General features: G+C 35.5%; 1 protein-coding gene across 2 annotated transcripts; it reads right to left on the reverse strand.

The window, feature by feature from the left end:
- Positions 1–744: 744 nt before the first annotated feature.
- Positions 745–8210, reverse strand: LOC129309215 (protein IMPAIRED IN BABA-INDUCED STERILITY 1). 2 transcript variants are annotated; one of them, XR_008592871.1, is made up of 9 exons: positions 7353–8210; positions 6445–6729; positions 5861–6178; positions 4654–4881; positions 4234–4331; positions 3470–3557; positions 2821–3348; positions 2085–2298; positions 745–1465 (listed from the first exon to the last, which is right to left on the reverse strand). XR_008592871.1 is itself a non-coding variant. In XM_054950650.1 (9 exons), the coding sequence occupies exons 1-9, from the start codon at positions 7698–7700 to the stop codon at positions 1440–1442; spliced, it is 2052 nt and encodes a 683-aa protein (XP_054806625.1). In that variant the 5' UTR covers positions 7701–8209; the 3' UTR covers positions 745–1439. The 2 variants fall into 2 exon arrangements, 1 of the variants encoding a protein (XP_054806625.1); XM_054950650.1 differs by having other exon boundaries at positions 2166–2298; positions 7353–8209.
- Positions 8211–11324: the final 3114 nt, after the last annotated feature.

Genomic DNA, 11324 nt, shown 5'->3' on the forward strand with positions numbered 1-11324 from the left:
CACAACTGAAATAATATATCATTTATCATTTATCTATAAGTAAGCATTCATACTCATGTACATTAGAGAAAATGAAAATCTCAATCATGAAGAGAAAATGAAGATCTTGATTATTTATGCACATTAACCCGTATCAATTTCAACTATCATATATGAGAGGAGAAATTTTCAAAGAAGAGAAGAAATTTACCCATGTATAGCACAATTAATAAAGGAAGAATGATTGTTTACATATAACCATGTACAGCAGCTCAACCAAACCACATGCAAAAGCTAAAAAAGAAATGAGACAGTCCAGAAGGAGAAGGTAAAGAAGGAGGGGAAGGAAAAGGAGATGAATAAGAAGGAGAGCACGAAGAAGAGAAGAGGAGAACAAGAAGACGAAGCAGAAGCAAGAACATGCAAAAATGACTCCGCAATGAAGCTTAAGATTTTTGTTTTATTTGAGGATAATTTGAGCATTTTCTTTAATTCCTTAATGACAAGAAAATCTCATAAGACTTTAGAAAAATTATATCATTTTTTGAGACCAATCTATCATTTATATAATTTAAATAAATTTTTTTTGTCATTTTTCCATTTAAAAAAACTGTAACCCTATTTTTTTTTTCAAAAAAATCATTGCGATGGGCTGCATTGCTTGAATGCATAGAATGTGGATTGGGCCAAGAACGAGTTTTGGAGATTAAATCTCACTATTTTACTTTGCACTGTGCTTCCCAAAAAAAAAAAAAACAAACAAACAACATCAAAGGCCTCTCAATAAGATTTGTAGATGTCAAATTTTACATCGGAGAGCTCATGCCCTCCACGCTACTCAAATCTAAAGCAGCCTGAGATAACTGTTCCATTCGAAAGAGAGATTTACTGGAACCTTCTTATCAGTAGTAATAAAACTCTGTCGAAAACAAAATTTCTTGAGAATATCATAAATGTTAGGTTAAACAGTTGATTAATTTCTTCGAAGCCTAAAACACAGGAAAGGAGCCTAGACTTGAGCTCAAGCCATTCACGGCAGATCTATATATACATTGCCGGATGAAACTTGCAAGTAAATGATGAAGTCAAAAAGGGCGAGTCAAGAACATGGTTTTGATCCTACAGAAATACTGGCCAAAAATTAGAAGGAAAAAAAAAATTCCGTCAAAAACCTTCCTTTTTAACCCCTGGTCTTCGGCTTTATATGACTACGAATTGAAGGCTGAAAGGGCTACGTTTCCTCGAGTTTTCAGCTTCCCGACCAAGTAGATCTAATTATGCTGCCGTATACTGCATCTGTGTCAATAATTCTGCAGTTTATTTGTTGCTCATAGCAATGTGATTGGAGAATGGGGAGAGGATCTTCTCTTCTGGAAAGAGATTTCCCGTATCATCTGTTCTCTGTGCAGGGTGGGAGAGGACACGTCTTTTCCTTCCTCAATATCTCGAAGCAATTAGCTTTACACTTGTTTCCCATGCTTCTTACCTGTAATCCAGAGATAATGTCAGGAAGATATGCAATGTTATTGAGAAGAACTCTTAGGTCATGCAACATACAAGTAGGTTGTACAATAAGCCAATGAAACATTATTAAAATGGGCGTTTCACATTGTAAGGCTATATAGAAGGAAAAGTTAGGGTAGTATTTATCAAGGAGAAAATGATAGAAACCCACTTAATATGGTTTGAACATGTACCAGTAGAGGTGCTAGTAAGGAAGTTTGAACAGATGATCGAGTCGTGAGAAAAGAAAAAAAATAGAGGAATACCGGGAACAACACTCAATAAAGTTTGGACATGACTTTTTGGTGAATGTTTTGTCCAAAGAGTAATCATAGAATACAATGGTGCAATGCAATCTATATAACCAACCTCACATAATAAGATAAAGCTTGTTATTGTTACTGGCAGGTGCTTATCATTGTGGCACCATCTAATAATTTATAGCCTCGGTTCTCTCAATGTAGAGTTTCAGACAACTAGCTTTTGATTTGTAGTTTTTCACAAGATATTTAGGAACAAAAAGAGGGAGAACAGGTAGAAGAACAAAACAATCATATGCTTCTTTATGTGTAGCTATATGTTTATACATTTTGGAAACTAACCAATTGTGTAATTTTTTTTCTTTTAATCATTGTGGGATTGGAGGAAGGGAAGGCTACTGCTACTTCATTTAGCTGTCACACCTCTTTGAAACCAAGATCTTCGGACTGTTCTGCGGATGTGGCGCTCATGTTTTTCTAAGAGCTCATCAACAGTATGCATTTGAGATAGCAAAGGTCCTGAAAACTCAACCTTCTCTCCTTGATCCTGATAACTCTGCAAGGGAGCGATGAAGACATGAATTTCAGTTTAGATTCAGATCTACACAGTTGATCCATGCACTGATTGTAAGTAAAATTTCTAACCTTTTCCTTCTCAGTCACACATGCCAATAAATGCTAATTTTTAGCCAAATAAACAAGTTAAAAATTGATTTAAGAAGAAATCAGCATCTACGCACTTCAAATAAATTCATTTTCTTTACCATTGCCTTCTTCCATTGTCCAATTAACAGTCAAGACATTAACTATATGATTAGCTAATCAGGAAGGAGATCAATTACTTAAGTTCTCACGTTAGCAAGAAATGAAGTCATTCACAGGTCTCAAAAAATGAATTTATTTCAATAAATTAAGGCTTTCATTTGTTTTAAATTTCAAAAGCATATCTCAAGATATCACTTCAAAGATTTTTCGTGGAAACACAATATAACTTATCTTTACATGGAGACAGAATAATATGCAGAAAGAGGCACGAGAGTTTCATCTGTCAGTTTGATCTGGCTTCTATGTAACTTACCAGGTTACTTCTCTTGGATATTGAATCCTCTCTATGATAAAGCGCCATACATAGCTCTTGTGAGTGGTATTCGTCAGAAGCGTCAAAAGAATCTGGGCGATCAAACTTGCTCCATTGATTTTGCATGGCAATCTTAGGGATTTCAAGTGGATCACGACTCCTAGAGTTGGAGCGTCCCAGACAATCCTTATTTTCCATGTTTCTGGAATCAATATTATTCATTGAATTTGGTACAGCAGACTCCAATGGATTGATAATATGCCCTCTTGAAATAGATCGACAGTGGGATCTTATTGAAATGTCATCTTTTCGTCTTTTTGCCCATGCAAAGCCACTTGATGTGGAAACTTGCAATGGCCCGGAAAAGGGAATCTCTCCTTGAGATGCATTCTTCGTATGAGACGCATCATCGGGTTTATCATTAGATGCCTTTGGTTCCTCCTTACTTACGTTGGGGATCCCTTCTTTAAGGATGTGGACTGACCTGCCATTCACCCTTTGGAATTTCCGGGTTTGACTTGCCAAATCCTGTAAGAGGACATCAAACCATTCAATGATAATTTACTTTCCCTGGCTGACCCTTCACATGGATTGTAGTGCATGCATATAAGATGAAACACAATGAAGCAAGAGAGAAAGTGGAATAGACCTCTGTTGGGACTAATTTGTTGAATCCTAATGGCTTTCTTGATGGCTTTCTTGTTTCAGATCCACGTGCTCTGCCACCGATCTTTTTCCTACAAGTTCATTGCAGTAGTTTAAATAAGAGCTCACCTGCAAGCTATGCTAACGTAATTGAAAATTGCATAGAATAAAAGTTTGTTCATTAGGTCTGATACTGTTGAAACTAGAAAGGTTTTGCTACATATCGACTTCACAACCTTAGATGGTAAATCTCCCCAAAACAAACCCCCTCCTACAGAGGGAGGAAGAGAGAAATAAACCTATCAAATATTTCCGTCTCCTCGGAACTGAAACTGTTCTTTACTTTTTTCTTCTTATTTTGAGAGTATGCGGCTTTATCATCGTCATCTATCACATGCATTAATTTCTATTTGCAGTAGCGGACCTAGTTCAATAATTTCGTAGGATATTCACTGCTCAAATATGTGGATTTATATGACATTTTGAAGACAAAAGAACTAATCTAAACTACCTATTATACCAGGAGTTCTAATGTCAAGAACTAGACTAAATGGATACTCCTTCATAGATATTCTGACACAGCAGATTTAGAGTGTCACGCTAGGAACTATATCAAATGAAATGCACATCACATGCAGATACTTTCTTGGATTCACAATACCATATAGGAGGTCATGAAGTGCTTAAAGAACATACTGACATGTAACTGAGCAAACCTCTCTTTTTCCATAACTATTCAAAGAACATACAAAGAGGGTGAGATCTCACCTCCTTGACTCCTCCTGCTGTTTCACATCAATCTCCTTGCTAGGTGGGTATACCGGCAAGCTTGATGGTTCACAAGCATATGGCTTTGTTTTGAAATACTGAACAATACAATAATTCAATCAGGCTATAATACTCAATGCTCAGTGCCAATGCTTCCAAAAGTGAAAGTTTATGTGTGATGAATAAATTTGGTCCACGACTAACATGAGAAAGAACTTGACATTATAGCATACAAATACGAAGATGCTTAAAACCACGATTTTCCGAATGTACGATAAAAATTAAACAGATAAATATGGGGGGAGGGAGGGACGTGCTCTGCAGTACAGATGATTTCAAGACAGTGTATTGTTTTCCGTACTCACTATCATGTCAAATGAATGCCTTTCAAGGATTGCCAACAAAGTTGGAGGTTAATACCTCTGATGAGAGAGCGGAAGAGGCAGTTCCACGTTTGTATGGTTCAATGGAAAGAAGAGTCTGTAGCAAGTTCACACAAGTTGAAGGCAAATCTTTGAAGGTCTCCCGGAGACAACTATTATATGGTTGCTGTGGCCTGAACAAGGTTGCATGAGGGAGTCTGGACTTTTTCCAGTATTCTTCAGGTGGAGAACCGCAAAGCTTGAAGATTTTGTGCAATTGTTCAACCTGCATGTAAAATAAGAGTGAATCGAGCAAGGCATTGAAAGAAAACTTAAACCATAGTGTGAGACTATTTTATTTATTTAATATTAATCATTAGCTGATCAACATCCAGGTAACTTCAAAGAAGTGATCTTGGAATATGTTACCTTCTTGAACATAAAATAAAGCAATAATTATTACAATCTTTAACATGACTTGATTTTCCTTTGTATACAATTCCATGTGAAAAGTAAAATTACAGGCAAACCATTAACAACCAAAGCAATGACAATATTAGGGCCAAAAGAAAAAGTGATGACAATATTGATATTTAATGAGACTGCAAAGGAAGTTTATGTAATGGTTACAAAAGTTACGGCTTGTTTGAAACTGTTTTTTTTAATTATTATTTTGAAAACTGATATTTTGTAAAACATGTTTTGAAAAAAAAAAATTGAAAACAGGTGTTTTTTTGCATTTTTCTTTGTTCTTCATAAAAAAAATTCTTAGAACATCTAAAAAATATTTTCATTTTCTATTTTTCAAAACAATATTTGGTTTTTTGTTTTTCAAAATACTTTCTAAAAACATATTACTAAACAGATTTTTTTTAAATAAAAAACTATTTTCAAAACAGGTTGTTAAACAAGTTCACATTTCTAATTTTATGTATCAAGTAGATGAATATAGGAACACATAAGTAATAAAGATTTAGCAGCATCCCCAGCTGCAAATAAATTATAAATTTCACAATTTGACTTAATTTATTAGTTTGCACTGTAGAAGCATTTGCATATTTGTAAATTTCCATACAATAGCAAATCAGTTATCTCGTGTGAGCTTAAAGCCTCTTCCTCCTCCTTTTTTAAGCATGAATTGCAACAACTTCCAGGCCAATAACACTAACAAGCGTCATTGGGTGGAAGGGGGAGTCTGATCATGATTATCACATATCACATATAGTAATAAAAGGGAAACCCGCACATATTGAAAATGTTACTACCTCTGTTCTCCCCTGAAGGATAGGCTTCCCAACAAGTAGCTCAGCAAACACGCAGCCAATGCTCCAGAGATCCACAGACGGACCATAGTCAGTTGAACCCAGTAAAAGCTCAGGAGGACGGTACCACAATGTAACTACACGACTTGTGAGGGGCTGTTTGTTCCCAGAATTTGAGAAGTTCGCCAGTCCAAAATCAGCAACCTTTAGTATCCCTTCATTATTCACTAGAAGATTAGATCCTTTGATGTCTCGATGCATTACACCCCGTGAATGACAATGGTCAAGTCCAGACAACAACTGCTTCATGTAGCATTTAATCTGTACCGACAAAAAGACATGTTCAATAAGATACAACGACAAAAAGATTGCGTCACAGCAATATATAATTCAGACCTGAGGGCCTCAATTGTTCCATTTACAATTTTCACTTTTATTTTGTTGGGTATGTATTTTTGATAAAAATGATCACTTCGTCGCTGATATCAGTATGAGAAATAAAGAAACAGAAAACAAGCAAAATCCTCCTGTCTCCTCCAAACACATCCATAGAATTTCCAGGCGGTTTTAATGGAAAGTTGGCATACCTGCGGTTCACTAAACTTGATATCAGGGGAGGATAAGAGCCCTGTAATGTCATGTTCCATATACTCGAATACAAGATATATGCTACAGGACAATTTAGAAGTAATCAAGCCCTCCAATTTTATAATGTTTGGATGATCAAGCCTTCTGAGAATCATTATTTCTCGAGCCATGAACCTTACACTTTCGGGCTCAAAGTTGTCAAACCGCACCTTCTTCAGAGCCACTATCTTCCCTGTCTCAAGTTCTCGCGCTCGGAAGACACTGCTGTATGTACCTTGCCCAATCTATTCATACAATTTGCAAACACATTGCCAATGTCAGAATGATGACTAGAAGTAGCAGAACCAGCAATTAAACAGTACGCAATAATCTAAATAGAAATCAAAGCAAAATTTAGATGACGAAAGTAAGCCCTTTATAGTTCTGCTGGAGTTTCCCAAAGAAAGCCTCATGAATCAGCGGCCATATAACTCCCTCACTTAACATTGATATTCATGTTTTACTACTAATGCATCTATATGCATAAAAGTCAACACAGAAGAACAATTTCGTGTAGACATATAATTATTTTTTTCCTTTTCGATAACAAGTACTGTGACGACACCGCAGAATCTCCAAACTTCCAGATACCAGTAAATTTGATTCCTTTTATACAGAAACTAATTGTTAATGGCACAGAGGCTTCTGCTTTACGGGGACAGGAGTGGATGTATTCAAAAAAAAGATGTAAAAGTGTTATTCAAGACAAGCTCGAGAAATTGATCTTCAAAAATTATTTCGTACAGTCCATAAAGGATATTCCTAATCGACTACGAGACAAACTCTATGGATAACATTTTATTTGAGAATGCTACCACAAAATGAATAGAAACAAGCTCGGAATTGCGGGTAGGATTAGCAAATCAACCTTCTCAAGTTTCTCAAACGCATCGGCTCGGAGGGGCACCCAACCCTGAATGGCTTCACCGGCGACTGCGGTGAGCCAACCCGGCCAACCCGCTGCCACTTGCTCTCCTTGTACATACTTCTGCAGATTCCCCAATCTGAAGCTTAACGACTCACAACCTCCATTTGAACTCGCCCTCCCGGACTCCCCCACCTCGCTTCTACTCAGCTCCACTGACTCACTCTTCTTCTTGTCCAACTCTCCTAAATTCCTTCCAGAATTCCCCGTACCCGCATTGCCGCGAAACACACCGGAGTGGTCAACAGCAGGCGTCACCGATACCGCCTGCTTCGAATTCACACAACCCATTGATCAGCGTCACCGGCCACCGCAGTGCAGAAGCATATGATCAAGGACGAATCTGAGTTTCGCCCAGATCCGTTCAGATTCCGGGACCGCCGCCTCCAGACTCAAGTCAGCTGGCTTAGAAATTGCAGGGTAAGATTACAACAGTAGAAGGAAAAGAGCTTTTATACAACGTAGTCAGCAAGCATTGGAACGTTCTATATTGCTTTCTTTCACTTTCTGGCTTATTTTCGTCCGCTCTAGCGGCAATTGCGGGAGACGGAGATAATTGGACTTGTTAGAACCGGAAACAGAATAGCGAAATCAACGGAAAAGAGAGAAATGTGCTGTACACAAGATCAAGATAGTGGCATTTTGGATTTCTGACCTTTTATTCTCTGCTTTTGTTTGGACTTTGGATTTCTAATTTGTTTTGAAAGCCATTAGTTATTGAGCTTTGTTTGTTTGTGAATGCCATTGCTTCGCAAAGTCAAGTCGAATTGGAAACAGTGCATGGGAGGGAATCGGCTGGGAGGGGTAATGTAATGTAATGGCGATGGCAACTAATTGCAAAGCGCGTGGCTCATAAAGTTTCTTATTTTATTTGTTTCTTATTTTATTTATTTTCTTAGTTGAGATATTTAAATATTCGTTACTCACTTGCATTGGGTGGTTGCGATTTTGACTAATGGGTCTGAGTACGTTTTTAATATTTCCACTCCGTTTGAATTTAAAATCTGAAGATGTTTCTGTTCATACGCGTGATTTAGAGATACCACGAAATGGCCGCATCTCAGCATCTGTGTCACTGTTCATAGAAAATTGAGCAAATTTCATTTAAGACCCATTGATCATATTTAATGGGAAAAAAAAAAAGGCCTCTTGAATAAAATGTAAAGTAAAATTAGCTCATTGTTCTTTATCCCTTCTAATTTCTTATTGAAATTATTCATTTTTTTTACATAAAGTTGTTCATTTACTTATAAAAGTTATTTATATCATTATTAAATATTGTTTTATTTTAAATATTGTAATCATATTAAAATGAGTCATTTATTTCTTTTTATGAAGTTATTTATTGACCTATAAAAGCTTTTTATGTTATTACTGAATTTTAATTTTTATTTCAAATATTAGAATTATGATGAAATGGGTTATTCATTGTCTATATTAAAATTGTTCATTGATCTATAAAAATTATTTGTGCCATTACTAAATTTTTATTTTATTCCTAATGTTATAACCATAATAAAATGAGTTATTATATCAAGTCATTTATTAACTTATAGGAGTTATCTGTGCCATTATTTCTATCTAAACCTCCAAGATTTTCAATAAACATGTGTAGGAATGCAATTTAAGCTCCCAAGCTGATATTCTCACAAAATTGATAAATAATAACAATTCAGAATAACGAAAGGATCAACTCTTATATATAATTAGTTATAAATAAAGATTATTTATTATAATTGCAAATCTTATAATACAAAATCTCCAAATTTCTTGAAGATTCGGATGTGTCCTAAGAACTCTTTGATGGATTACCTCACGACTCTATACATTGTGCCACATACAAAGAACTAAAGCTGTTCTTAATAAAAGTCCCTAAGAGCTGGTTCCTTGAAAATTCTTCCCTTGACTTCCACATGAACTAGTCAAGATTTCACTTCCTTCTCTTCACCTCTATCGATTCCTTTGTCAAGAAAGTAATAAACGCTCAGGTGGAGGAAGGATTTGGTACCAAAAGCAAGCCAGTTCAGCCCCCCTACTGAGCATACATTTTTCACCATATCCGATAACATTTTTTTTAAAAAATTTGAAAGAAGATTAATCTTATCATTTCCTCCAATATTTTAATTTCACTTCACTATTTATGATCTCAAGTGAAATTTCAAATTTTAAGGGCCTTATTTTTTATTATGTTTGGTCGAAGAGTCTTAAATAAAATTTTTCTAAAAAAATTTGCTACTAATGGGACAGAAAATGTTTTCTTATCCTTTTTAGCACTTTGGTGAAATAGTTACTACAGCACAGATTAAGGTTTTGATCATTTGATTAGAGTAAGTAATTTAATGGGAAAGGATGTTTTGTATGCATTAATCTGGTGTCATGATTCAACAAAATATTTGGCGTCAATAAATGCTTAAAACCACAAAAAAGGTGAGTGGCAATCAAAGAGCTTATATATCTAACTTAAATATGGAGTTTCAGATTTGAATTTTTGTAAATACAAAAAGAACAAGCATCTTTTGGAAGATGATGCATCCGTCAATCTGGGTAACGCTGGAATATAACACAATTATTCAAATATAATGGACCTATTATAGTTGTATTAAAAAAATAATAGTAAAAGCCATTGGCACCTTGATGCGAGACTTTAATTAATTAATGATAATGATTGTGAAGTAAATAAATATAGAGTATATTTGCCCTTCAAGACCCATACGGTTTTGAAATGTGGTCATCGGAGCAGCTTGGGCGTTGACTGTTGACAAATCCCTATGCCATGAGCTCTTTGCTTGAATCACTGTGATGGCCCACTGGCTATTGAATTTGGAATGATCATAATTGAGCGCAAAGCATGTATATGCTCCAATATTATAGAGGAGGTTTCTATCATTTTTTTAATAATAATATCTTATTCGAAATTCTAATTCCAAGATGTTTTTATAAAATCTCTTGACATATACCTCGATTATTTTCCCCCCAACCCTTGATAAATAATTTTGACAATTGAGGATTATATTTTAAAGTCATTTTTGTCTACATTAAAACTAAATTTATAAGGAAAGTTATTTATTCAAAATTTGAAGTGGGAGGCGTCATTTTCTACGTAAAATTCATAAATGTTTAGAGTGAGGGGAAACCAAAATGGAAACGGAGAATTGAATAGAGCGTAATAAAGGACAAGCGTGCCTGTTAGGCTGAGAAGTTGGGGCCATTTATGCCACGCAGGAAAGGAAATTCCCAGCAATGCCTTATTTCGTTGATTCCACGTCACCCCCAGCTTCTCTTCTCTTTCTCCTTCTCTTTCATTGCATCATCAATTGGCTACGGGCTACCCATTAATAGTGTTTTAAAATTAGAGTGAAATGGTAAGATTTTTTAAAAACTTTTTTGGGAGAAGCGTCAAGCATTTTAAATTTTTTTTTTGAAACAATACTATCCCAAAACTTTCAAAATAAGGGCAAAATCACTCCAACATTAACTTTGATTTTTAAAAGAGCTTAGTTTGACAAACAATGTCAAGATGCAAATATTTTGTACTAAGCCTGATTATCATTATTTTATAGTACTCTTTTTCATCACCTCCTTTTTCAATACCCAGGCAACATATAGGAATATCTCTGAGAAAGGAAGGACTTTAGGACTTCAAATTGAGATGTTTGATAAAAAAGTCTCATTGACTACTTGAAATAAAGAAGTCAGGATTTCACAATTGGTAAAGGAATTGCGTCTCATTCTCATTCTTTTAAGGCAATCTGTGTTCTCTTGTGAATTATTGTTACAATGGCAATCAAGACAAAGAATGCCAATGAAGAGAAGTGGGTGGAGGAAAACCTTAGCATAACCCTAGATTCCACTGTTTCTCTCACTATCGAATCAAAGCACGAATTGATGAAACATGGAAGCAAGTGGAATTTGGTT

Source organism: Prosopis cineraria, unplaced genomic scaffold, assembly GCF_029017545.1.
Source record: "Prosopis cineraria cultivar Desert tree isolate PC_DT_omini unplaced genomic scaffold, ASM2901754v1 PC4, whole genome shotgun sequence".
NCBI lineage: Eukaryota > Viridiplantae > Streptophyta > Magnoliopsida > Fabales > Fabaceae > Prosopis > Prosopis cineraria.

Excerpts from the sequence above, each read along its gene's own strand:
- LOC129309215 (XM_054950650.1), bottom strand. The coding sequence starts at position 7,700 with ATGGGTTGTGTGAATTCGAAGCAGGCGGTATCGGTGACGCCTGCTGTT. Across the intron at positions 6,730-7,352 it reads CGTTTGAGAAACTTGAGAAG|ATTGGGCAAGGTACATACAG; the intron begins GTTGATTTGCTA and ends TTGTATGAATAG. Across the intron at positions 3,349-3,469 it reads ACAAATTAGTCCCAACAGAG|GATTTGGCAAGTCAAACCCG; the intron begins GTCTATTCCACT and ends GTCCTCTTACAG.